The 26,837-nt window shown below is 36.4% G+C and overlaps 2 protein-coding genes, 1 long non-coding RNA gene and 1 other non-coding gene across 11 annotated transcripts; 2 read left to right on the top strand and 2 right to left on the bottom strand.

Annotated features, from left to right (window-relative positions):
• Window positions 1-288: 288 nt before the first annotated feature.
• LOC145603558 (putative histone H2A.3) lies at window positions 289-1,430 on the bottom strand. Its single transcript, XM_081659482.1, has 2 exons — window positions 1,169-1,430; window positions 289-792 (listed from the first exon to the last, which is right to left on the bottom strand). The coding sequence occupies exons 1-2, from the start codon at window positions 1,355-1,357 to the stop codon at window positions 583-585; spliced, it is 399 nt and encodes a 132-aa protein (XP_081515608.1). The 5' UTR covers window positions 1,358-1,430; the 3' UTR covers window positions 289-582.
• A 1,341-nt stretch (window positions 1,431-2,771) lies between these two features.
• Window positions 2,772-2,856, bottom strand: TRNAM-CAU (transfer RNA methionine (anticodon CAU)). Its single transcript is given in 2 exon segments — window positions 2,772-2,807; window positions 2,819-2,856. It is a non-coding gene; the product is annotated as a tRNA-Met (tRNA).
• A 9,434-nt stretch (window positions 2,857-12,290) lies between these two features.
• LOC145605597 (uncharacterized) lies at window positions 12,291-16,306 on the top strand. 8 transcript variants are annotated; one of them, XR_014105114.1, is made up of 7 exons: window positions 12,291-12,479; window positions 13,094-13,175; window positions 13,891-13,954; window positions 14,165-14,222; window positions 15,419-15,513; window positions 15,604-15,721; window positions 16,027-16,306. It is a non-coding gene; the product is annotated as an uncharacterized LOC145605597 (long non-coding RNA). The 8 variants fall into 8 exon arrangements; XR_014105109.1 differs by having other exon boundaries at window positions 14,165-14,306; XR_014105113.1 differs by lacking the exon at window positions 12,291-12,479 and adding an exon at window positions 12,831-13,003 and having other exon boundaries at window positions 14,165-14,306.
• A 3,139-nt stretch (window positions 16,307-19,445) lies between these two features.
• LOC145605263 (uncharacterized) lies at window positions 19,446-22,170 on the top strand. The gene is made up of 2 exons (XM_081661312.1): window positions 19,446-20,715; window positions 21,360-22,170. Exons 1-2 carry the CDS (start codon window positions 19,917-19,919, stop codon window positions 21,989-21,991), a joined length of 1,431 nt encoding a protein of 476 aa, XP_081517438.1. The 5' UTR covers window positions 19,446-19,916; the 3' UTR covers window positions 21,992-22,170.
• The last annotated feature ends 4,667 nt before the right edge of the window (window positions 22,171-26,837 follow it).

Raw genomic sequence — 26,837 nt, 5'->3', positions numbered from 1 at the left:
CCAACATGCGATGCTTAATACTCATACAGTACAACATAAAAGAACATGAAATTGAAGAGTAACAAAAGCAAAGTTAACTTAAATTTAGAGAAATGTTGCACTAGTTTTACTGTAAGACATAGAACTAATGTAGTAAATGTACCATTAAAATTTTCAAATTCAGCATTATGTTCAAATTAGATTGATGTTAAAAATGGAAAACATAAATTTGGCTCATTCATCTACTAAACTCTTCCTTTTCAAATGCTATATTATCAACCAAACTTAAGGTCAAAATTAACACAAATATTTCCACAAATTTCACTGTTTTTTCATTCAAATTGTCAAGATCATGAAACATGAACATTATACACATTAGAGAAGTAAAATCTATCCAAAGCCCCCCTAATATTATAATTAAAATTAACCCAAACTACCATTAACCATAACCCAAAGTAACAACAAAATGAAGCAAAACCCTAATCCCCTACAACCCTAAGAATCTAATCCAAAGACCAACAAAGACAACAATTTTTCGGGTTCCCAACTGAGATGATTGGGATCCCATCTTTCATATGATCATCGAATTCAAATTCTTCATTCTTAATTGTCATCATCAGTAGGCTTGTTGCTACCGGCCTTCTTTGGGAGAAGGAGGTTGTGAATGTTGGGCATCACACCACCATTGGCAATTGTGACATCTCCGAGCAATTTGCTCAGCTCCTCGTCGTTCCTTACTGCCAATTGAATGTGTCTTGGCACAATTCGGGTTTTCTTGTTGTCTCTTGCTGCATTTCCTGCCAATTCCAAAACCTACACCAACCAATTCAACATAATAATTAGCAATTGTTCAACCATCAACAAATCTCAAGTAGCAATTCAAAACATGCTTAATCAATGAAACATTCGACAAAAATGCTTTGAAATCATTAACCCAATAAAGGTAAAATTTAAGCTTTTAATGAGAAATGTAAACCATTGCAACTCCAGATTTACACAGAATTCTAACAATTCATAAAACTTTCAACTAATTCAAAGATCATAGAAGAAGCATCGAGAATCGAGAATCAACCAGAACAACTTCAATTACAAAAAGATTTCACCAAATCAAAACCCTAGATTCACCAAAAACATCAAAAACACACAAATTCAGCAAAACTTGAAAATCAAAAAAGGAAAATGAAAATACCTCAGCAGCAAGGTACTCAAGAACAGCAGCAAGATAAACCGGAGCTCCGGCACCAACACGCTCGGCGTACTTCCCGGCTTTCAAAAACCTCGCAATACGACCAACAGGAAACTGCAAACCAGCCTTACTGCTTCTAGAAGTTGCCTTCTTCGCTGCGCCGGAACCTAGGGTTTTACCTCTTCCTGCCATTTTTGAAGCTTCTGAGAATTTTTTTCTAGTGAGAGAAAGTTGAGGAGGAAGAAGATGAGGATTTTAGAGAGAGAAAATGAGGATTTTAGAGAGAGAAAATGAAGGATGTTTGGGAGCTGGTTGGGGTTGTTGTGTTTATATAGAGGTTTGGTTTTGGGTTTTTGAATCTCAGCCAATCAGAGTAAAGCACACGGATCGGGGTTGTTTGCCGTTGGATTGTTTTTTAGATCGACGGTTGTGGGAGTAACCCAGATTTACTCAGAGATGCTTTTTTTTTTTTTTTTCCGCCTTTGGTGGTTTTTTAAACTCCGTACGATGTATTTTTGGGATTTTGATTTTTGAGCGCCAGCGCCTAAAATTAAAGGATTTGCTGGAGTGCTGATGTCAGTATTTATTTTGTTTGGATGATTTCAATTTAATTTTTGAGTATGTATTTTATATTCTTTGTTTTTAAATACTTCTTTCATCCCTAGTAATGTGAATGGTACATTGTAACACGATAACATCACAAACTTGAGATTTTGCACACATAGCTCTATCAACAACCTTACTCGCCATGTTATTACATTACTAGCAGTTGTAGATATTGCTCTATAATTTACTTCTAAAGAACTCTTATAAATTATATCTTGTTTCTTTGATGTCTAGCTGATTGGCGACTTCCCTAAGACCAAAATATAGCCTGAAATTATCTCATATTGTCCAAACATAAATGTGAGTATGCTTGTAGAGTTAATTTTTCTGCTCCATTGTATTCAGTAAAACGTCTTGCCCCATTGTAGAATAAACATATCTCAAAGTGTGAAGTAAAGCTTTATAGTGAGGCATCCTTGGTTCCTGTAAAAGTTGACCTAGATGTTGAACATTGTATGATAAATATGGTATTGTGTGAGCGAGAAAATTCAATTTTTCATGAGGCACATATATTTGCTTAGATTTTCATATAATTCGTCCTCTACAACATGTAACTTTATATTGACAGGAAAAAATTAACTTTGTTCTTCCATCTAGAACCCATGCATCTTTCATAAGCTTTTTTATAAGCACTCTCTGAGTCAAGCAAATTCCATCCTTTAAGTAACCAATTTCAATACTAAGAAAATAGCCGAACTTCCCCAAATTTTTGTTACTAAACACCATATCAATATGAGCTTTCAAACCTTATATTTTATTCTCATCATTCCTTGTGAGAATAAGATCATCAACTAACATAGACAACTATTATAGTCATCAACTAACGACTAACGAGTATAAAGTAAAATCTTAAATCTACAATTACTACTTTATTTTTGCTTTAAATTATTCCGTAAAACATATCTCAATTTTTGTAAAGAATAATAAAAATTTAAGATAAAACAAGGGAGTAGTATTATACTTTGGTATATTGGTAAATTCTAAATGAACAAAAAGTATTTGGGGTGAGAGAGGCTCGAACTCTCGACCTCAGGATTACTCAGAAGCTATGAGACCTACGCGCTAGCCAACTGCGCCACCACCCCATTTCTGAAAGACTAATGCAATTTTATAATAAGTAGTTAATACCCGCACCATTCTACGAAACATAACATGTTAAGATCGTCCAAGATGATCCTCCCAGTAGGCATATCGAGCACTACTCAAGCAGTAATTGTTTTCATGTCATCCATGAAGTTGCAGTGGAACCTATATGTACCAAAACTTATGAGGATATTAGCGTTTGGTTTGTTATATTTGTTAATATTGTATTTATGTTAAGTTTATCTTGGTAGGAGTTTTAGGCAAGTTATGTATTATGTATATATATGTGAGTTTTATCAATACAAAGGTTAAACCGTTTTCTCCACAATATTCTTGAGTTTAACATGGTTTCAGGCCTCTCTAATTTCTAGAGAATTTTTTTTACGATCTTGGTTTGTTCTTCCGCTTAATTGTTTATTCCGCAAATTTGTGAGGTTAGGGCTTCAATTTTTCTTGATTTTTTTTACAATCATCATTGTTCACTACTAAAATTCGGCTAAATTGCGACCGTTTTTTTACGACCGTCCGAAAAAACGGTCGCAAAATTCATATTTTGCGACCGTTTTTTATGCGGTCGCAATATTACGACTGCTTTGACAACGGTCGCAAATTTGCGACCGTTTTACGACCGTTTTTAGCCTTTTAGACGGTCGCTAGGATGTTTGAACAATTAAAAATAATTCCAAATTAAAATAAATCGTTTGCGACCGTCAAAGACGGTCGTAAAATGTCATAATCTGCGACCGTCAAAGAGACGGTCGTAAATGTCAAAATCTGCGACCGTCTCTGACGGTCGTAAACATCATAATCTGCGACCGTCAAAGAGACGGTCGTAAATGTCAAAATCCGCGACCGTCTCTGACGGTCGTAAACGTCATAATCTGCGACCGTCAAAGAGACGGTCGTAAATGTCAAAATCTGCGACCGTCTCTGAGACGGTCGTAAATGTCAAAGAGACGGTCGTAAAAGATCCTTTTTTTAATTAAAAAAATACGGTATAAAAGCATACCTTATTCACAAACCCTAATCTACTTCAAACTCCCACACGCCGATCACCCCTCCTCTTTCTTTTCTCTCTCCTGCTCTTTCTTTCTTACTTCTCTTTCTCACGCTCCTCTATCTCTTTCTTCTCTTTCTCCATTTTTGTTCACTCTCACGCCCCTCCATCTTCATTCTCTTTATCTTCTTCATTTTTTTCAGAGTTGTAGTTTTGGTGTACGTATTTTCTTTGACAAACAAATTATGGTATTCGGATTTCTTCAACAAACGAGTTATGGTTTTTCATGGTCAAATTCGACCTTAAAAATTTCAGATCTGGAGTTTTCTTGGTCGAATTTGACCATATAAACCTAAAGAGGAAGATATATTATGAAAGGTATGTTTATTTTTCTGAAAATTTTGTTTATTTTCGAATTTTTTGGTTGAAGTTCGTTTTTCGTTCGAATTTCCATGTTTGTTTGATTTTGTTATCGATTTTTAATTGCATTTCTGTTCGAATTCCCTTGATTTTTGTTTTATTTCGAGTTTTTCATAATTTTGTTCGAATTTGTTCTATATTTGTTCGAATTTCATAGATTTTTTTGTTTGATTTTTTTGTCGAATTTTTTGTTCGAATTGTGGGTTTAATTGTTGTGGGTTAAATTTTTTTTTTGGGTATAATTTTTGGGCGATTTTTTTACTTAATTTTTGTTCGTTTTTTGGTTTAATTTTTGTGCATTTTTGGGCGATTTTTTTTATTTAATTTTTGTTTGATTTTTTTTTATATAATTTTTGTGCATTTTATTTGTTCGAATTTGTTCTTTGTTTGTTCGAATTTCATAGATTGTTTGATGATGTTTTATTTCATTTTTGTTTTGTTCAAAATTATGTAGGTGATTTTTTTTTTCTTTTTCTGTTTTTCTGGGTTAAAGTTGGGTAGGTGGTGGTGGGTATTGGTGGTTGAAGGTGGGCAAAGGTGATGGTGGGTAGAGGGTGGCGGAGGCGGGTAGTGGTTGTTTAAGAAGGGTAGTGGTGGTGCGTGGTTTAGGTGGGTTCTGGTTTGGGTACGGTGGATCTGGGTTAAGGGTGGGTGGGTGGGTCTTTTTCTTTTTTTTTTTGTTTTTTTAAATACTTTTAGCGACGGCTTATGGCGGTCGCTAAATTCAATATTTGCGACCGTTTCATTAGGCGGTCGCAATTTTTAATATTCGCGACCGTTTTTTTAACGGTCGTTGAAAATAGGTAAAACGGCCGTTAAAAATCTGCGACCGTCAAACGGTCGTAATATTATTTTTTTTGCGACCATCATAATAACGACCGCCTTGTTGCCACCGTTGACGGTCGCAATTATGTATTGCGACCGTTTTCACTACTTTTTGCGACCGTTTGCGCCGGTCGCAATTTGGCCAATTTTTAGTAGTGGTTGGAATTAGGGTTCCTTTTTCCCTAATTTCTGTTTCGATTGCTTGAATTTTGTTTCGTGGTTCGGTTTGGTGCACCTGTTGGTGTGCTGCGTTGTGGTCATGTGGTGCGTGCCTGTGTGCGTGCTGCTGTGGTACTCTTCATCACTTCTTGCTGTTTTGGTTAGGTCGAATTTACGGAGCTTATTTGCCCTATTTTTTTGTCCTCTTATTTGGTTTGGTTTAATTTAAGTGTGTGTTGCACTTGTTTGCGTTGGTTGTTTCGGTTTGGTTTGAGCTTGGTGCTGCCAGTGTGGTACGTTGCTGTTCGGCTCGTGTGTTGTTGGTGCTGCTGTCTTGTTGTTGCTAGGCAGTGGGTGTGCTGCTGCTAGTGTGGTGGTGCTCATTGGTTTGTTTAGTCGGCTTGAGGTGCGCTTGTGCGTGCTTGTAGTGTGGGGTGTGTAGTGCTCTTGTGTGCGTGTTGCTGCCTCTGTTGGTTCAGTTTGTGTGGCTTTGTGCTCATTGTTTTTGGTTGCTGTGATCTTCTTCCTTGAGGTTGGTATTTATTTTTTTTAAAGGGAAGAAGTTGCTAGTGCTATTTATTGAATTAAGGGGATTCTTATTCTTGTGGTACGTGCATTACTACCTCTTTATTCTTTATTGTTCTCATTTCTTTGGTGGGTGCAAGTTGGATTTCTTTTGCTCCTGTGTTTATATATTTTGGACTTCGTGCTTGTCCATTATTTATTGGTTGGTTTCATAGCTCTTATTTACGTTTGTTGTTTGAGCTAGTTTGGTGGTCTACTTTTCTTTTGGTGCGTGTGGTTGGCTGGTTTATTTTTTTGATTGGCCTAGTGTTCTCTTTCAATGGGGGCTCAATCTAATCGTATATTTGAGCGTCTTACTGACGCAGATCGTAGGAGTGTTCCTACTATCACTGATGAGCAATGGAAAGAACTTTTATCTGTCCTTCAGTGCTCGAGTTCTTCGTCTATTCGCACCTATAATTCTGTCGATTGGCTCATTGATACTGGAGCTTCCAATCACATGTCTGGTAATATTGATTTATTTACAGATTTATCTGATATTTCGTCTCCTGTTGGTTTGCCTAATGGAAAGAGCACTACTGCTACCAAAGAAGGGAGAGTTATTCTGTCTGATAATTTAACTCTTCATAATATTCTTTATGTTCCTGCTCTTAAATGCAACTTGTTGTCCGTGTCTCAATTGTTAGAAAAACAGCCTTATTCTGTTATGTTCACTGACAAGCTATGCATTATTCAGGACCGCAGTTTGAGGAACCTGATTGGAGCGGGGGAGCAGTGTGATGGGGTCTATATTTTCCGTCCGGTTCGTGCTCGGAATCCTCAGGCAAACAAAGTGGTAACTCGAAAAAGCCCATATACGTCGAAGATTTTTTGTTGCCATCGGAAAAAAGGGTGTAATTTCGGATGCAAGTTTGTTATGGCACAAACGTCTTGGTCATCCATCGATGCAAGTGGTTAGTTCTCTTCCGGGAGTTTCTTGTACTACTCATGCTCATAATAGTTCAACTGGTTGTTCGTTTGATTGTGATATTTGTTTTATGGGGAAGCAACCCCGCAACTCTTTTCCTTTGAGTACGAATAGAGCATCTGATATATTTGATTTGATACATTGTGATATTTGGGGTCCGAATAAGATTTTGTCTAGTTGTGATGCTCGGTATTTTCTTACCATTGTTGATGATTTTTCGCGTTCTACTTGGGTGTTTTTAATGGTTGGTAAATATGAAGCTTCTCAGTTGGTTCGTGAGTTTTGTGCTATGGCTAAAACTCAGTTTGGCCGTAAGGTTAAGATGGTTCGTAGTGATAATGGTCAGGAGTTTATTAGTTTGGGTTCTTTCTTTGCTAAGAAAGGCATCTTGCATCAAACGTCATGTGTTGATACGGCTCAACATAATGGTAGAGTTGAGCGTAAACATCGTCACATTTTGAATGTGGCTTGTGCTCTTCGGTTTCAAGCAAAGTTACCGAAGTACTTTTGGGGTGAGTGTGTTATGACTGCGGTGCATCTTATTAATCGCACTCCTACTCCGGTTCTGAATGGTAAAACCCCCCATGAGCTTTTATTTGGTCAAACTCCTTCTTATGATAGTCTGCGGGTTTTTGGTTGTCTTGCTTATGCTGCTAATCATCCTCAAGTTAAGGACAAGTTTGATTCTCGAAGTCGGCGTTGCATGTTTGTTGGTTATCCTCACGGAAAAAAGGGTTGGCGCCTTTATGATCTAGAGACGAATGAGTTTTTTGTGAGTCGGGATGTCCATTTTTTTGAGGATAAATTTCCATATCTTGAGTCACTTCCGGATGAACGGAGATTATTGTGGGAAAAGTATTTCGCGAATCCGCCGATTTGGGATGACAATACCGAATTTTCAGGTGGTTTTTTTGATGTGCAAGGGGGAGGAGCCGCGGCCGAAACAGCCGGGTCCGCAGCCCAGCCGCGGCAGCAGCCGCCCAGCCACAGCCAGGCTGCGGCCCAGCCTGCTCAAGCCCCCCCATTGCACGCTGGCAGTGGGCAGCAGTACCCATACCAGCAGCCTGCCAGGCACGATGGAAACCCATCGGCCGCTGGCAGCAAGGCTGGGCAGCCTCGCCAACCTTCTGCCCAGCCCGATGGCTTTCCATCGGCCGCTGGCAGCAGACTCCTGCAGCAGCAGGGCTGCCAGCCACAGCCAGCCACGGCTGGGCAGCAGCAGCAACTGCCAGGCTGCCAGCCCCAGCCAGCCACGGCTGGGCAGTCCCCCCACCAGCCCGACTTGGCTGTGCAGCCCGTGGTGGTTCCCCGGCAACCCGTGGTGGCCGTTGGTGGTGGTTCGCCGTCTCGTGGTGATTTAAGTGGTGACGAGCGAACGAGTTCTATTGTTGAGCAAGATTTGAACGGGGAGAATATTTTTATAAATCCGGAATTTTTGAGGGGGAGTTCGTCGGAGAATTTGGGTCGCGGTCATCGTGAAAAACGCCCTCCTTCGTGGCATCGGAATTATGTCACTCAGACTATCATCACTGAAAATATAGACCCATCTACATCAACTGTCGTCCCTCCTCAATCACATTCCTCAGGTAAACCTTTCCCTATAGCTTGTCATGTTGAATATAATCGTTTTTCTAACAGACACAGGTGTTTTCTGGCAACGATCACTAAGGGAAAGGAACCGTCTTCATTCAAAGAGGCGGTTAAAGACGTCGGTTGGCGTAAGGCTATGCAAGATAAGATTGATGCTCTAGAACGCAATGGCACTTGGACCGTTGTGGATCTTCCTCATGGCAAGAGGGCTATTGGTAGTGGTTGGGTGTATAAAATCAAGTACACTGACAAATCCAAGGTGGAACGTCTCAAGGCTCGTTTGGTTGTTTATGGCAACCGTCAGGTTGAAGGTATTGATTATAATGAGACGTTCGCTCCAGTTGCAAAGATGACTACGGTACGTATCCTGTTAGCTATTGCTGTGTCTTTGAATTGGGAGTTACATCAGATGGATGTTCATAATGCATTTCTTCATGGTGATTTGGATGAAGAAGTATATATGCAGTTTCCTCCAGGGTACGGTACTCCGACACCTGGCAAAGTTTGTAGGTTGGAGAAAGCTTTATATGGCTTGAAACAAGCCCCAAGACAGTGGTTTTCAAAACTGTCAAGTGCTCTGCGAGGTTTTGGGTTTAAAAACTCATATGCTGATTACTCTCTATTTAGCTATGTACAGGGCAGTGTCTCTTTGCATGTTCTTGTATATGTTGATGACTTGATCATTGCAGGCTCTTCTCATGATGCTATTGTTCGTTTTAAAGCCTATTTGAGCAAATGCTTCTATATGAAGGATTTGGGTTTTCTTAAGTATTTCTTAGGCATTGAGGTTGCTCGGAGCCCCGAGGGCATCTTTCTTTCTCAACGAAAGTATGCTCTAGATATTTTGACTGAGGCAGGAATGTTGGGTTGTAAACCCATTGATACTCCTATGGAGCAAAATCATCGTCTTGCACATGCTTCCGGTGAGCCGTTCGCTCATCCGGAACAGTATCGTCGTTTGGTTGGTCGTTTGGTTTACTTGTCGGTCACTCGACCGGAGTTGAGTTATTCAGTGCATGTTTTGGCACAGTTTTTGAGTGTTCCACAGGTTTCTCATTGGGATGCGGCCATTTGTGTCTTGCGTTATCTTAAGGGTAGTCCGGGACAAGGTATTTTGTTGCGACCTACGACGGATTTACGCTTGACGGCGTTTTGTGATAGTGATTGGGCGGCATGCCCGTTGAGTCGGCGTTCCTTGTCAGGTTATTTTGTTTTCTTAGGTCGTTCCCCTGTTTCTTGGAAGACTAAGAAACAGCCTACTGTAGCCACATCCTCTTCTGAAGCCGAATACAGGTCTATGTCTCTCACTTCTCGTGAGTTGAAATGGTTGAAGATGTTGTTGTTTGTTCTTGGTGTTAAGCATTCAAAGCCTATGCAGTTGTTTTGTGATAATCAGTCGGCTTTGCATATAGCCAAGAATCCGGTGTTTCATGAACGTACGAAGCATATTGAGGTAGACTGTCATTTTGTCCGTGATGAGTTGATAAACGGTAATATTTCTACCTCATATGTTCCGACAGGTCATCAGTTGGCAGATATTCTCACCAAGGCTCTTGGACGTCAGCAGTTTGGTTTTCTCTTACGCAAGTTGGACATTCGTGATTTACATGCTCCAACTTGAGGGGGAGTATTAGCGTTTGGTTTGTTATATTTGTTAATATTGTATTTATGTTAAGTTTATCTTGGTAGGAGTTTTAGGCAAGTTATGTATTGTGTATATATATGTGAGTTTTATCAATACAAAGGTTAAGCCGTTTTCTCCACAATATTCTTGAGTTTAACAGAGGACAACATTGCTTTTCCAAGGGGGGTTACGTTCCACCAATTTATACTCTGTGCATAGAATCGCGCCCTTGCTTCATCAAAACGTTCAAACCAATATCCCAGGCTCAACGAGTTTATATTGTACGTGTATCATGTTTGTCAATGTGAAATGGCAAGGCAGTTTTCGCACAATAGATACTTTAATAGTTTGATTTGGGCCAAGAGAAGCCCTCTCACTATTATCCTCAAATGAGTACTTAGATTTTTTTGCTTCATTATTTAATTTTGTTTTTCTTGGTTAATTGAGTGTCTAGTCTTTTGATGCCCAGTAGCCCAGGTACTCTTGTACTGCCCCAACGCTGATTCTAGTGCACACAAGGGAGAATATGTAACAACAAGTCAATCAGTAACATAATTATTACTATTAGTTAGAATTTCAAAATCGCAGCTGTCATCTTAGGAAAGTATCATGTACATATGGATTCGACAATATCAATACTTACTATATACATACATGGTTTATGTACATATTCAAATCATGATAAAAATTGTTCAAATGGCTAATTAAATTGCAAATATATAATTCATTACATAATTGTTGGGGCGTGGTTCCAACCTTAAAAGTAAGGCCCTTACAATCTAATCTTAAAAACAAGCTCATCATCATTAATGTCAATGTCGTTGCTATGGCTTTCATGAGACACGATTTTTTTACCTAGCAAAGGTAGATATGAAGTCATAAATTGCTTGCTGAGTATGTGCATATACGCACTTCTGAATGTTCGAATTAACGTGTGAGCGAATGCATTATGTGCAACAGTGCAAGCTATATCATATGTTTTGTTATAGGGTTATATTCAGTCCATCCTCACATTTTACTCTACCAACGCTGCATTTGGTGTTCATCGAGCACTATTTGTCAAACAACTACTTATCACTGCATTTTGATTTCATAATCTACTTGTATGTATCATTAGTGCTCTGTTTGAACACCCTCTAATTGTTGTATTTCAATCAATTACATACTGATTTGTCCCTCCAATTTGATAAATCATTTAAACATTTTTTTAGTTTTTTTAAAACCCATAAGTGATGGTTTGACTAAAAATCATATATGCACGAAAATGAAAACTACTTTCATTGTCCCGTTTTCTTTCTTTGCCCCTTGTAGGCTTTACACAGAAGTCAAAGAAGGAAAAAATTAGAGAAAAAATTGTTGTGTAGTAGATTTGTGTAGGCTTCCACAAACCAAATGTGCGAATGTAGAGAAAAAAAAGTTTTCAAAAGAGAATTGTGAACGTTTTAGGTAAAATAAAATTCAAATGAGCAAAATAAATTATTTTCAATTACTAGTATATAAGTTTTATTCAGAGAGTGAGAGATAGCTAAAGTGGTTAGAGCTTCCCTCCTGGTTCCAGGAAATTCATTCTGGGATCGATTCTAGTATTGGCTCACGTCATTGTTTGATCATAAACAAATACTACCTATCAATTTCAATCCACCGATTTAGAGTGCAATCATTTGTGATATTTGAGTACGTAGTGATTAATTGATCATTGGATAGTGAAAAGAGTGAAGAGATTTGAGAGACTTGGTCATCTTGTCGACGTCGAATCTTGGCATCGTCTAAGATGGTGTAGTTTGTATTGGCCTTGTCAACGGAGTAATCCTCATTGGTTTCGTAGAAGTTGGAGTCATAGTCACTCAATTCCATGGTAGATTCTTAACTGTGAATCAAGGATTGTTTGTTTAATTCCACTTTATGTGGAAGTCAGTTGCAAAATATGACAACAAGAAAGGGTAAAGAGTATTCCCTTATCTTTGATGAATCCTAACCAAACACCGTCGAAATCAATTTATTCTCACTAATTTAATTAATCCTAACTAAATCAGATTTTGTGTCCATTGATAAATTTACTAGTAGAAAAATACAAAAAGACACCGAGCCATGCCCACCGGTTTTTAAAAACCGGTGGGGAAAATATGGGCGGGAATAGGCTTTTTTAAATTGCCACCGGTTCAAACCAAACCGGTGGCATATGTGTTAAAGGCCACCGGTTCAAACCGGTGGGATTTAGCTGTGTTAAACCTAAATCCTGCGGCCCTACCCTCTTATTTCTCCCTCTTTCCCCTCTTCTTTCTTTCTCTTTCCTTCTCGTCCTCTTTCTCAGTCTCTCCTCTCTCCTCTCTCCTCAATGGCAAAACCAGATCAAACCACTACTCTCTTTCTCTCTCTGCACCATTTTTATTACCTTCACTAACCTCCATTGTTTCTCATCAATGGCGTCTTCTCCTTGCTCTTCCACCTCCTCTTCCTTTGGCGAATTTGACGACGATTCTATTCTCCTAATTTGAAGATGGCGAACCCCAGAAACCAAGTATATTCTATTATTTCCTTTTAATTGTGCACTTTTGATTAATCGATTTTGATTTTTCGTGTTTTCCCCTAATTTTATTGGTGTTATATGTTTTGATTCTATCAATCGAGATCTAGGGTTTCTGGGTTTTTCTGGGTGTCTAATAAGATGAGTGATAGATCTGGGTTTGTTGGGTGGTTTAAGGTGTTTGGGTTCGGATTAGGTGGGTTTAGGTGATAATTTTGGTTAGTTGGGTGGGTTTGGGTTAGGTTGGTTAAGGTGGTTTCGAGTTGGGGTGGGTTAAGGTGGTCGGTTTGGTGTGTGGGTTTGGGACTTAGGGTGGGTCAAGGTGGTCAGTCTGGTGTGTGGGTTCGGTTTGGGGTGGGTTAAGGTTGTGTGTTTGGGTTAAGGTGGTGGATCTGGTGGGTCTAGGTGGTGCATGTGGTGGGTTTAGGTGGTGCATGTGGTGGGTTAAGGCGGGTTAGTTGGTTAGGCGTGGTGGCTGTGGGGGCTGTTCTGCCTCGACCTTGAATATCTAAATCGTGGTATGAATCACATAATTTAGTTTTTATAGGGATTTGGATAATCAGATTAATTGTATTAATGGGAAAGCATTTGTTTACTTCTTGTTTCAGAGGTATTGTCACACTGTCCTTGAAAAGGGTTCAGAAGCTGAGTTTTTTGAAGAGTTGGGTCCTAAAGCAATGGTTGCTTCTGGTAATTTCTGAGTTTAGCTCTATCTTCCAGCATTTGAATTTATGTACTACGTATATGTTTATTTCTCAAGCTTCATAGATGCATCATTTTTGCTCAAATTATATGCTATTCCACTTCTTTGTTCTTAGTGTGTTAATTGAGGGTGGTGGAATGGGAATGGGATTGGGAGCTGGTCTGTTAGGAGGGGCAATGGGTGGACTTGTTCTTGGAGAAGTGATGGATGATGCTTTTGATGTTGATTGTGATTTCTGATTGCGATTCGTTTTTTGATTGCTCGTTTGCTAAAGATCTATCTTTGTATGGTTTAGTTTCATTTTTGTTTTTTTTTTCATTGTTAATTTCTGATTATTCTGGTCCAATGACTTTGGACCTTAGTGTATGTTGCATATATTACTGTATTCGTCCTTTGATTCTATTCCATTGTTCTTTTTAAGTCGTTTATTTGATTTGAGTTTGTCCCATGCTACATACAAATGCTCAATAGTCCACTACATTCCTCTCACATTAATTAATTACATATTAATTGTTAATACTTTGCAAAGTTTTAATGTAGATGTTCGGTATAATGAATTGAAAACATGGTAAATTATGGAGTAATTTTTTTACAACCTAGCTAATACATCATTGATTCCATTCTTAATAGCGTAAAGTAGTTATTTAAATATAATTTTCAACTATTGGAGGAAAAAGCCCCTAAATTTAGTCTTTACTTCAGGTTTGTAAAATTGCACTTATGTTGGATTTTTCCGTGATGATCAAGCTACTGTGTATAAACTTAGGTCAGTTCCTCACTTATAAGTATATGTGATTAGCTTGTCTTTTATTAGCTTGTCTTAGTTTACGAGAGAAACATTGATTTGAAAGAAAATAATCAATTAAATTTGAGAGACGAATTAAAAATTTGTCAAGGAAATTTTTTTACGATGGATGTTTACAATACTAATAGTAATAATAGTAAGGTGTTTGACGAGTTTTATGACATATTAAAGGTGATACAAGAATCCGGCCGTCAAAACCCCAAGGCGGCTTCCGCGGTGGTCTGTGATGGTGAGCACTACAAAGACATGTCTAATTTACAAAACATGAAGATACCCTTCAGTAATACGTAGATTTACACGAGTACCACAACAGGTTTTTATTAATTCTAAATTTGGTTGTGATGGCTGCTTTTGTTATTATTATTTTCTATGATTGGCTTTATCATTAGTGCATCACCACTAAGAAGAATATGATAAATCAACGCATCCATTATATATAAAGGGCACTCATGTAAAATCATGTCATTACTCCTATAAAGGGTTGAAAGTTTTCGGATAATGTGATTAGTGACAACTAATGTGGTCACGTGGACAATCAACTAATTTAGTTGATAAAAAAGGGATAAAACTTAAAAACATGAGATCGAATCCCTTCACCATTATAAAGACATCTAGAGAGGTATTTAAGAACTATTTGAATGCTTTTACCTCAAAAAAAAAATACAAAAAGAACAACTTGAATGCGACAATTTTCTTATTTAATTGCCCTTTTATTCTGTATATGTCTAACCTTTGAAAGGAAAAAATATTTCTCATATCCAATTCAACTACACTCATTGTAATAGGGTAAGCCGGTATGACTCAATTGTAATTTGTGTGAATCTATGTAAATGCTGTATAGATAGTTTTTGACTGACGTCTTCTCGTGAAAATAATTTTTAAAGAGAAATTTGCTGTGCTGTTTTGCTTACTACTGCCTAGTGATAATCTTTTACAGGAGTTTTTACATTGCTATAACATGTCATGATTGGCAGCTATTTAAAAAGAAATTATGTTTTAGTCTATTTCTGATTCAATTGTGCATGTGTATGTCCATTGTTACACTTTGGGAAATATTTGTTTCTGTGCAAGTTGTTTGTATAGGACTGATAATAACCCTTGCCTGATTGCTAGCTACCAAATCAGCTCGGTCAAAATCCGAATTTAGTGAGCTCGTGTCAAGCTCAAGCTTGGTCTGAGACCATAATGTACTAAGGCACTTAGCTGTGCACCACTGCACCACTTTGCTAGGCATTGCTCATGAACTGGAATCTATGATTGATTGTTTGAATTTAAAGAGTAGATGAGATATGATTAAAAAAAAAAAAGGATTTTACAAACTGACTATTCTGATCACCCCTCAATTTGAGCTTCTGACCAGATGATGCTGTTGTGTGATTATGGTTTTGTTTCTTGTTTCAAAATGACTATTAAGTATTCTTGTAGCTTTTTACCAAAATGAAGCTGAGGTTGGGGAGGCACTTGCTGAAGCAATTCAAGTTGGGCTTGTCAAAAGGGAGGATCTTTTCATAACCACTAAGGTTAAGTGAGGACAAAATTTCTTATTTTGGGAGGAACTTTGATCATCAGATGACATTTACACTCACTTATCATGTATAATCCTATTGCAGCTGTGGAGCTCTGACCATGGACATGTACATGAAGCGTGCAAAGAGAGTTTGAAGCAACTTCGACTTAATTATATGGATCTGTACCTAGTTCACTTACCTGTAGCCACAAAGCATACTGGTAAAATTCAATTTCTTGCCTCTTGAATGATGAATTGCAATTTTCTTTTGGAAGTGTATGAGATGGACAAAAGCAATATTCATAGAGTCATAGTCTCATACTTGTATATAAAATATGTAAATGTTTAGGAGCTATGCATGTCTACTTGTCTAGGATTTTACATAAAGACTTTTTTGATTAATATCCTTAAGCCAGTAGTTGCTTTGCTCATATACTGACATACTGTATTATATGTTTTGAGTTTTGGCGCTTCAAAGTCACTGAAAAAGCTGATACCGATAATATTCTTCTCTTGTGGATTTCAGAAGATCATGTAGGAATAATGCAAAAATTTGTTTAACTAAGATATGGGGATGCTTCTGTGTTGGTGTTCCGCTTCTGTGCTGGCGTGCTGCTCCTTATATGCGCTGCTGCTGCTGGCCTGCTGCTCCTTATATGCGCTGCTGCTGCTGGCCTGCTGCTGCTGTTCTGCACTTCTGCTACTGTGTAGCTGCATATTTTTTTTACCTTGTATTTTATTTTAATTTTTTAGACAAAAATTGTAATATTACAGCATTTTTTAATGAAAATATGTAACTTTATATATATGTTAGTGTTTATTTATCAATTTAAGTGAAAAAATGCAAAAAAAAAAATTTTTTTTTAATTTTTTTTAGCCATTATTGGCACCGGTTTTGAAGAGGAACCGGTGCCAATAACCCCATAAAAAAAACCGGGAAAACTTATTGCCACCGGTTAACCGATGGCCATACTTGTTTTTGCCACCAGTTTTGAACCGGTGGCTTTGCATAAGACTATTGCCACCCCCCAAATGCCCACCGGTTCAAAACCGGTGGCATAGGGGGTTTTGAACCGGTGGCCAAATGTTTTTTTCTACTAGTGATTGTGTGTGATTATGGTCTTGATTGATTGAGATGTTGTGTTCTATCTCTTATCTCTTGATACACCCTCCCTTGATCAATTTATGAAATGTATAATTTGGGTATATATTGAAATATTAAACTAAATCAAGCTTGTAATGCTAGTTAACTAGTTTAATGCTCATTTCTTGCACTAAATCATTAAAATGAGAATTTATTACATTACTGGAAGAACCATTTTATTTTAGATAATATTGAGGGGTTGAACTTATTTTCTTCGCTTAAATTACTTCATATGTTTATTCTTCATTTTGTTTGAAATTTTTTTGGGTATATGTTAAAGGGTTTATCAATAGGTTGAAAATTGTGTCTTAATTTTCTCTTTTAATTTTGTAGACAAAATCTCTACAAAAATGTAGGATTACAAGTAGGCCTGTACAAAACTATCCGAGAATCCGAAAATCCGATCCGCAACCGATCCGAATTTTAGGATATCCGATCCGAGTTTTCATTTCGGATCGGATATCCGATCCGAAAAATCGGATATCGGATACGGATTCGGATACTGGTTTTCAAATTTTCGGATATCCGATATCCGAAAATTTTCGGGTATCGGATATTGGATATCGGATATCCGAACTAATATCCGAAATTAAAACTTAGGTGGTCTTTTGATAATTTAATTTGCAAAATAAGACTACAATGCTCATATATATTGTACAGGAACGTCAGGAAGGCTTAATGTTACAAAATTGATATAATTAATGAGATTTATTAGATAAGCATAATCAACTTTTTAATATTATCGGATAATGGATATCCGAAATATCCGATCCGAATGATTTCGGATATCGGATATCGGATATCCGAAATTTTCGGATCGGATTCGGATATCAATTTTAGATATCCGAAGCTTCGGACATCCGATCCGAAATCCCATTTTGGATCGGATATCCGATCCGTGAACAGGCCTAATTACAAGATTTCTTCACCCAAAATGGATTGATAATTCTCACCATTATACGTTGAATACTCACAATTTTCTCCTACTTAATTAATGGCTTACTTTCTCTCTAAGGGTACTCTTACAAAGCTTATTGTGGATTAAATTGCTAAACACCTCCAAGGCTCTCCTATTTATAGATGTCTGAAAGGCACCTAGAATCTTCCACAAAAAGATGGAGAAATATACCTAGCCACATTAACTTAATCAAGAAAATGTGAGAAGTTTATGGTGAGCAATTACAGCCTGACCCACTAACCCGAAAAAAAAAGTGAATTTGGGTAAGCCAAAAAACATTTTAGTTAAAAATTTAAATTTGGGTATGAGATTTAATGTTAAGCCCTTGATGGGTCCAAATTTTTGAATAGAAAGGTGACTCCCTTTGTTCCTATTTATTTAGCCAATATGCAAAATATGCTTTTATTAAGGATTGAATCAAAAAAATTGCAAGTTGAGGGTGTATTTGTGTTTTTTACTACTCCGTAGTACTCTGTAACTTTTATATGTAAGTGTGCATCTCAGCGCATAGGTGCTATGCATTTATAAAGCATATAAGAAGGCAAAAACGTAAATTTGACAAGCTTTTGAAAAACAACTGACTCTATAGGGGTACATTATTAGACCATCTCCAATGGAGAGACTTGAGTGAGTTTTTTAGGAGAGAGAGAGAGAGTATTTTTTGCAAAAGATACCAACAAGTTGGTATCTAAACTTAGCAACTCCACAAGAAAGTTGCTAAGTTTAGATATTCAACTTTGTGTCTCATTTGACAAAATGTGTGAGCCCTTATCAACATTATACAGAGTAATAGATTTTGTAATTTATTCAAGGTTTTTTTTTTCTCTCCAATATGGATTTGGTGGGCCACTTGAAAGTGATATTAGTATACTTTAGAGAGTCTTACCATTGGAATGTTAGACTTTACATGAATTGTTAAATTGAGAAGTGGCCGGGTTAGGTATCACTATTGAAGGTAAAAAAGTAACTCATTTTATATTTCAATACTAAAAGTTGAGTCTCACCATTAGAGTGGTCTAATATCCCATTATGTATCATTATGCATGTATAATGTACCATTAAAGTATAAGTTGTCTTAATAGTACTTTTTGTGTACTATTATATATGTAGTGGTACTTTGTACCATCTTATAGGTTGAATATTTCCTCTAAAATACTTACCACCTGTCACTTAGCTTATATTATGCATTAGTGGTACATTTTTCCATCATTTCTCTTTATTATGTGAGTAATAAATGCAAGAATGAGGCTTTGTATTAGGGACGAAGAGAGTAACAGCTATTCGCTAAGGGTAAACTTGGATTGAGTAGTGATGATTGGGGAGCATGTTATTATATTAAGAAAAGGGGCAAACAAATTGTGATAGATGAATATTTTTTTTTTGGGTGTTCCACCCGGTTCACCCTTTGGGCTAATCCGGATTTGGAGATCAGTTCTGGGTGGTTAGGTTCCAATCCCCTCCCAATTATTGTTGCGGGGGATCGAACACGAGTCCTACCTACCAAGTATTGTCCCAATCAGCACTACACCAACAACCAATTGGTTAGAAGAATATATACTAGTACGCTGAGTATATATGAAAATAGGGATATAGGCATATAGCCATATAGGGCCGGGTCGAGTCGAGTTTTAAGTGTTTAACCCACTTCACTCTAACTTCGACCATATTGTAACATCGGGTCCAATACCAAATACAATCGGGTCTTATACATAAACAAATAACAGGTAGGAGTATTAAATATGAATTCACCCCACATTACCTGTTGTCAGAAAGAAGCCATAAAATTAAATTATTTACCACCTTCTAATTTATTACTCCCAACACTCCCTTCATCTTCTCCTCTTTTCCTCTGCATTCATTTTTCTTCCATTTTCAACTCTCTTAGATTCTCTCTCTTTTTTCCTTTTTTTTTGTTTTCTTTTTATGTTCCTCCAATTCAAAACCCAGAATTTAAGAGAGAGAAAAAAAAACCCATCTCAAGAATTTTGTAATGTGCATGAAACCAAAAACCTACACATATTATAAAAAAAACAAAAAACCCTTTAATTTTTAGACATTGTTAGAATAATTTTTTGTCATAAAATTAGAAATATCTTTTTTTTTTATTTTTTCAACTTTTTTGAGTTATATATTTGGTAGTGTAAGTAGCATTAATTGCAAACGTTTTCACCTTTCAAATCCCAAATTAAAGAAATTTGGGTTTTTTTATTTTATTTTATTTGTTTGAGGGTTAGTTAGTTAAAACTTAAAATGGTAGAAATTAAGCAAATTCTAGAGATAGAAAGGTGAAGTAAGAGAGAGAAAGTTAAAAAAAATGGAAGGTGGGAAGCAGGGGAAGAAGAAGCAGCAACAACAACAGGGCAAAGAGAACAGCAAACCAAATGTATGGTTCTCATTGAAGAAATCTCTCCACTGCAAATCTGAGCCGTCCGATGTGCATGATCCATCAAAAAATGTTCACAATAATAATAATAATAATAATATAAATAACAACAAAATAATGAACTCAATATTAACAAGAAGAGTAGGAAGATCAGGGTGTTCAAGGTCAATTGCAAATCTAAAAGATGTAATTCATGGTGGAAGTAAAAGGCACATTGAAAAACCACCAAGTTGTAGTCCAAGATCTATTGGAAGTAGTGAATTCTTAAACCCAATTACTCATGAAGTTATTTTGAGTAATAATAATTCTAGGTGTGAGCTCAAGATTACTGGGTATGGTCCCTTTGATGGGTCCGGGTTCGGTACCGTCTCCGGTGGTCATGAAGACGAGGCGAAGAGGGGTGAAGAGTCTTCGTTTGTGGGTACTCTAAGGCCGGGTACCCCTGGTCCCGGAGGAAACCATATAATGCATTACTTCAACAATAGCAATAATAATGCTACTAACCCTTCATTTGTAAGGAATAATGGAAGAAAGTCCTTTAGTTTGGAAAGAGATAATGGTAATGGAAGTGGTAGTAGTAATGGGGTGAATTCAAAGAAGAGATTCTCCCTCGAAATCGATTCGAATGGTTCATCTTCATCTTCTTCGGTTCAATTGAGTTGTCATAAGTGTAAAGAGCAGTTTAACAAATGGGATGCACTTGAAGCTCATCATCTCTCTAATCATGCTGGTAATTTTCTAATTAAGTTGTTAATTAGTGTTTTTTGGTTTGTTAATTAAGGGTTTTTAGATGGTTTTTTTGATTGCATTGTTTTTTACAAAAGTAGTTTGCTTTTTAGTGTAAAAGTGGTTAAATTTGATTTTCCACTTTTTGGGTTGCTTACTTATTTCAGCTTCTAGACATTCTTTTTGGAAATAATTTGCTTTTTCTCTGCTTAGTTTAGTACATTAAGTTTCCCTTTTGCTGTTAGTTTAATTTCAGGTATTTTCTTAATAGACTTAAATTTCTAGCTTATGAATGCTATCTGTTTGCTGTATTAATTTGAGTCGAAATCCGCCATTACTGCTAGCTTACAATTAGAGGTGGCAAATAGTTCGTTTGGATTGCAGGTAATACTTGGGTTTTAGCCATTTTTTGCTGTATTAATTTCAGGTTTATTTGGTTCAATTTCGATTATAAGTCTCAATTGGGTCAATTTGTTTTGGGTGCATTTTGGGTTTTGGTTTGTAGGAGTCAATTTTGCCAAGTCTACATGAGTACATTTGAATGTTTTGTCCTTAATTTTCATAAATGTCTTGGATTCAAAACAATGTAATTGGATTTTGATGAGACTTTAATTTAGAATTTTACATAATAATGATGTTTTGCTGCAGTAACTGAGCTTGTGGAAGGTGATTCTTCAAGGAAAATAGTGGAAATAATATGCAGAACAAGCTGGCTGAAGTCGGAGAACCACTGTGGTCGAATAGAGAGGGTGTTGAAAGTCCATAACACCCAGAAAACAATAGCACGGTTCGAAGAATATAGGGAAATGGTTAAGATTAAAGCCAGTAAGCTCCCTAAGAAGCATCCGAGATGTATTGCTGACGGAAATGAGTTGCTGAGATTTTATGGGACTACTGTGGCCTGTTCTTTAGGCATCGATGGATCTTCCAGCCTTTGTGTCTCAGGAAAATGCTGTGTTTGTCGAATCATAAGGCATGGTTTCTATACAAAGAAGGAAATTAAGAGCGGAGTTGGTGTTTTTACAACTTCGACTAGTGGAAGGGCGTTTGAAGGTATCGAATCCATTGATGGTGATCCATCGATAAAGAAGGCGTTGATTGTATGCAGAGTGATTGCTGGAAGAGTTCACAGGCCGTTGGAAAACTTGCAGGAATTGGCAGGGCAAACGGGGTTTGATTCGTTGGCTGGGAAAGTTGGTCTATATTCAAGCATTGAGGAGCTGTATTTGCTCAATCCTAGGGCTCTACTACCTTGTTTTGTGGTAATCTGCAAATCCTGAAACTGATGATTTCATCTTTTATTTTTTGGGTGTCAAAAATGCCATTTGATAAGGTGTATAATCTTGATATATCGAGAGCATTGTATGAAGTGTAGGAGAATGTGAAGGGATGTTAAAAGCATTGTATGAAGTGTAGGAGAATGCGAAGGGATGTTAAAATCGTCCATTTTTTTTCACTGCCTCATTGACAGATCTTTTGTGAAATCACATACATTAGCAGCTCTGCGCGTAAAATGACACTTATGCATTAGCCTTTATGTGTTCTTGTTTGATGCTTTGAATGTTCATTTGGTGAAAGTTTTGGGGACTTCATCTTATGTGACATTGACACAGACTATTTCTTTCAGTCTGTGTGATGTAGTATGAATGTAAGATTAAGAGTACCCGTCAAATTATTTCAGGCACCGGGGAGTACCTAGATTGGTCTAGAACGTGCACAATGTGCGCGTGTTTGCATGTTTTATGCTCTGTTCTGGATCTTGTGAATATCTTTTAGAGCCTTTAAGAAGTATCCAAACTTGGACAATATCAGTTTAGGCCAAGAAAACTCCTGGAAATTGCTCATCTTTGTTTGGGGAATTGAAGATATTTATATACTGATTAAAAGAAAAAAACAGTAGAATGTAAATAAAATTGAAGTTGTCAATTTGCAAGTACAAAATAGGATTTAAATACTAAAGTACAGAGTAAATAATTTGCCAGAATCAAAATTTTAATGTTCTTAGTGGTTAGATATACTTGTACACTAGTTATGAGGTGGGTCTGATATCAACTTCATATCACTGGATTGGTAGGTGGTCATTACATTAGTAAGTCCCCAAACTATCAAACAGCTGAAGATCTTTCAAGCCACTGTTTTCATCGGTTTCCCCCCTTTTTTTCCCGGTTTAAATTAGAGTAGGCAATCTCTAAGCCGAGTGGAACCCAATATGAAGTTATAGGTTAGAGTAGGCAATCTCTAAGCTGAGTGGAACCCAATATGAAGTTATAGTGAAACGGCATATCTAAATCTAACTACACAAACCGAACATCTTGAAATTTACTTAGTTAAAGCCTAAAGGGTCTTTCTCGAAGACAATTGAGCATGACCTAGCTAAAATTGACCCGAAATCGACTTGAACATGAGTTAAATGACCCTCAGATTAAAACCTATTAAGGTAATTATATGTAGCACAGTACTTGACCAACCAACAAAGCACAATTGACTTATGCTAAAAATTTTTTTACTAATAATTTGCCTCCTCAAGTATGACAAAAGTGAAGAATTAGTCTACTAATACAGTTACTATGATGATCAAATCGTGCATCCTAGATTCCTTCTAATTAATGAACAGAAGAATTCTAGAATCATAATTTGTCAGAATTACCAATACTAAATGAAGTCATAATTTATTTTACAGTTATTAAACTTATTCATTAAGATTAAACTAAATATAATGAGACATTGAGAGTCGAGACCTACCTTCTTAGAAAAAACCATTAATATTTTACAAATTACTTACTGATTTACTGGAGTTCTGTTTGTTATTGGTCTAATATATTGTTTCCATTTTTTATACTAGTGTACAACAAAGATAGTTATGATGCTTACACAGTTTTGTCACTTATAGTTTGCAATAAAGAATCATGATGTGGTCTTTTTCTTACAAATAATAAGATTGCGAAAGATCCAACAGAAAATTATACTCCCTTTGTTCAATATTAGTAGCACTCGTAACAGCTAACTAGGGTATACAAGTACTTTGTATTAGCAATCACAAGCTATTACAAAATACTTGAACAATCTTAGAAAATGTGAACTTGTTCCGAAATTCCTTAGTACTAATCCTACGTTAAAGCATTGAAAAACTCAACGTTACTGTACATATTTTAGAACGACTTTGACTACTTTACAATATTATTTATGATCAGATAGAGTAATTCTTAATGCGACGTGAAAAACACCTTATCCCTGAGGATAATGAAAGAGACAGAGAAAAAGAATCATTTGCAAATTCATAAATACTGAAATTAAATACAAAACCTTAGCAAGATTTTGAAAAACCAATTGCATCATATGACAAAAGGGCATGTGGTCCATACAAATAAGTTATAAAACTTAAGGTTAAAAATAGAAACAAAATTTTGCACCAGGCTAAATTTGTCTTCACTTTCAAATATCTCTGATTTAAATTGATGCTGTAAATAAATTTCATTGCTTATTAAATCTTTCCAAAACAAAAAAATAAAAAAAAAGCAGGGCAGATATTCATAAGGAAATAAATTCTTATTGGTCCATTTTATATTAATATATTAAGAAGAGCATTAAATTTAATATCAATATATATTTGGGGAGTTAAGAAGTTTGGTGATGTTATAGCTGCAATTCCTGCATAGCTTTAAAAGCTTTATGGTCCTTGCAACCTCCAACACTCATTATATGAGTAATCTCTAAATTGTGGAGCGAAATCTTTTGAATGCTTGAAAGTTAAATGTCATGAACTTAAATGTGAAAACTGTATAGGAATCCTTATAAAGGAATATAAAAAATCGACACAGATTGATGTTACTTGTGCTCGGTTACAAGTGTCAATTTCAAATACGTGTCCATGTGTGAGATTTGACCATACTAGCTACTACGATAATTTTGCATGATTTTCGTCTAAATTAAATGGACACAATAAGTTTATACACGGAGTATGTATTGTAAATTAAACATTTTTATGTACGTACAAGTATATTGATTCTTATGTGGGCATATAATATATACTTTGTGAGACTTTTTTTTTCTACGCCGTATATATGATAAAAATGCGAAAATATCTTTTATATTACGAGTATTCATATTGTGTGTTTGAAGGACTTAAATAGGGTTGGTGGAAAGGCTGCCTTTGATTCAGACTAGCTCAAGCCTCAATCATGTCAGTTTTCTTAGTAATGAAACATAATAACTTTCACTCTTTCAGCTCTTTTACAACATGTTTGTACTGCCGATTAATAATATCTTCCAATCTCGTGAATTCAGAGTTAGTTTAATGCATGTTAGCAAACAAGATATAAGACAAAGTGGACATAAATAAGGGCACACGACATTGCCAAATATAACAAGACAATTGTCTAAAACCCTTTTTCTGGATCAATATTGGTTTAGGGAATTAAAACGTTTTTTTTAATTCATATCTTCTTTGTTCGGAATTAATTATCTCCATTGATAATTCCATTTAACGAGCAACACGATAATTAAAAAGAGGAACAAATACTGTAGAGTGTAGTCGACTTTCACAAATGTCTACGTGCTAGCAGTTTTAAACAAATTTTAACATGTAAGATGTAACCTTGGAAGATTATTAGTAATGTATGTCTGTACATTATTACAATCAACTAGTTTAGCATGTCATTTGCTTGACTATTTATAGGCCATCTTATTTTGTATGTGGATGAAAAAGTTAAAGATGTTATAATCCTAGCTTTAAAGTTTATTGTTCTTTAGGAATAAGGACAGAAAGAAGGTTGATCGGTCCATACTTGCTTGATGAAGAGGATACTGAACCAACAACTAGCTTAGTGAACTATAGCACCCACCTATGAATTGACTATATCTACACCTTGGTTTTTTTGGATAAACAAGTAAAAAACATGTTGGTATCCTAGTCTTTTTTTAAGCTGTTGTGGGTGGTGATGATAGTGGGCCCGATTGAGCCAATCCACGTGTCAACTCACTAGTTTGGCCTGGTGTTGTACTGAGTTATCTTAATACTACCTCCGTTACATATTATTTGCAACAATTAGACATTTTTCCTCTCTACTTTATGTCAAATCGTTGCAAATAACATGTAATGGAGGTAGTAGTAAACATTAGTGCTTTAATATAAAGGCAAATTGGCTAGAATAGCACAAGCCACAAACTATATTTTGGGTGCGCTCAATAGCATGAACTTTCAATGGAGCAATAAACAGCACAAATTTTGGTGTTGGGTGTGGTAAATGACATAAATGATTGGGGGTTGGGTGCGGTAAATATAATAAACATACTATAAAATTTATAAAAGATCAAATCAGATGCATTGTTTGGTATATATTCCTAGTTCTGGCCTCATAGATTATCAAAATTCATAGGAATGAACAAATAATTAATAGCTATTCAATGGAAGGTAGGTAATCACATTCCATACTGATAGGCGTGTCGCGTACCTAACAAAGATAACCTAACAAGACCACTACTATGTAGAAGGGCAAGCAAGGGTCGGATCCCAAGAGACTATGGTTTAACTAATTAAATAGACTCAAGCAAATACTAAGCAAGTAACCAAATCAAACAAATGAGGATCAATAACTAAAGAACTAATTAAAGCGATTAAACTAAATAATATGATAAATCAATGCTACAAACATCCAAGATCAAGCATCACCACGAATACAATTAATGCAATAGTCGTTCTACCCCTAACATATAATTCAATTGATTAATGAGGAAAAGTAATCCCTATATAATACCAATGGTCTCTCCCGAGTTATCAATGGCTTCTCTAATCACAATCAAGCCTACTTCCGTGGAATCATGCAAATTAAAGACTTTGAGCACATTACTCTAACTTCCTAATCATCCGTTCACCTACTTCCGTGATGAACTTCAAACCCTTAATTGATTTATTCAAACCCGTCAAAACCCAACTCCCGTTGTGATTAAAACAATGGATTAATAACAATACTAATTATCCCTAATCTAATATTGGCATGAGCACAATCAATTAAGCATATCAATTGCAATTATCATTAAAGAATTTAAAGAATTAAATCATGCATTAATCATATTCGGGTTCCGCTAGATCTTGGAACAAGGAAACTACTCACACATATTAATGAAAAC

The sequence above is a fragment of the Chenopodium album genome, chromosome 22 (assembly GCF_948465745.1).
Source record: "Chenopodium album chromosome 22, dcCheAlbu1.1, whole genome shotgun sequence".
NCBI classification, from domain to species: domain Eukaryota; kingdom Viridiplantae; phylum Streptophyta; class Magnoliopsida; order Caryophyllales; family Amaranthaceae; genus Chenopodium; species Chenopodium album.
Note: the sequence above shows the minus strand (reverse complement) of the source record. Positions and strands in the feature narration are given on the sequence as shown.

Excerpts from the sequence above, each read along its gene's own strand:
- LOC145603558 (XM_081659482.1), bottom strand. The coding sequence starts at position 1,357 with ATGGCAGGAAGAGGTAAAACCCTAGGTTCCGGCGCAGCGAAGAAGGCA. Across the intron at positions 793-1,168 it reads TTGAGTACCTTGCTGCTGAG|GTTTTGGAATTGGCAGGAAA; the intron begins GTATTTTCATTT and ends TGGTTGGTGTAG.
- LOC145605263 (XM_081661312.1), top strand. The coding sequence starts at position 19,917 with ATGGAAGGTGGGAAGCAGGGGAAGAAGAAGCAGCAACAACAACAGGGC. Across the intron at positions 20,716-21,359 it reads TCATCTCTCTAATCATGCTG|TAACTGAGCTTGTGGAAGGT; the intron begins GTAATTTTCTAA and ends GTTTTGCTGCAG.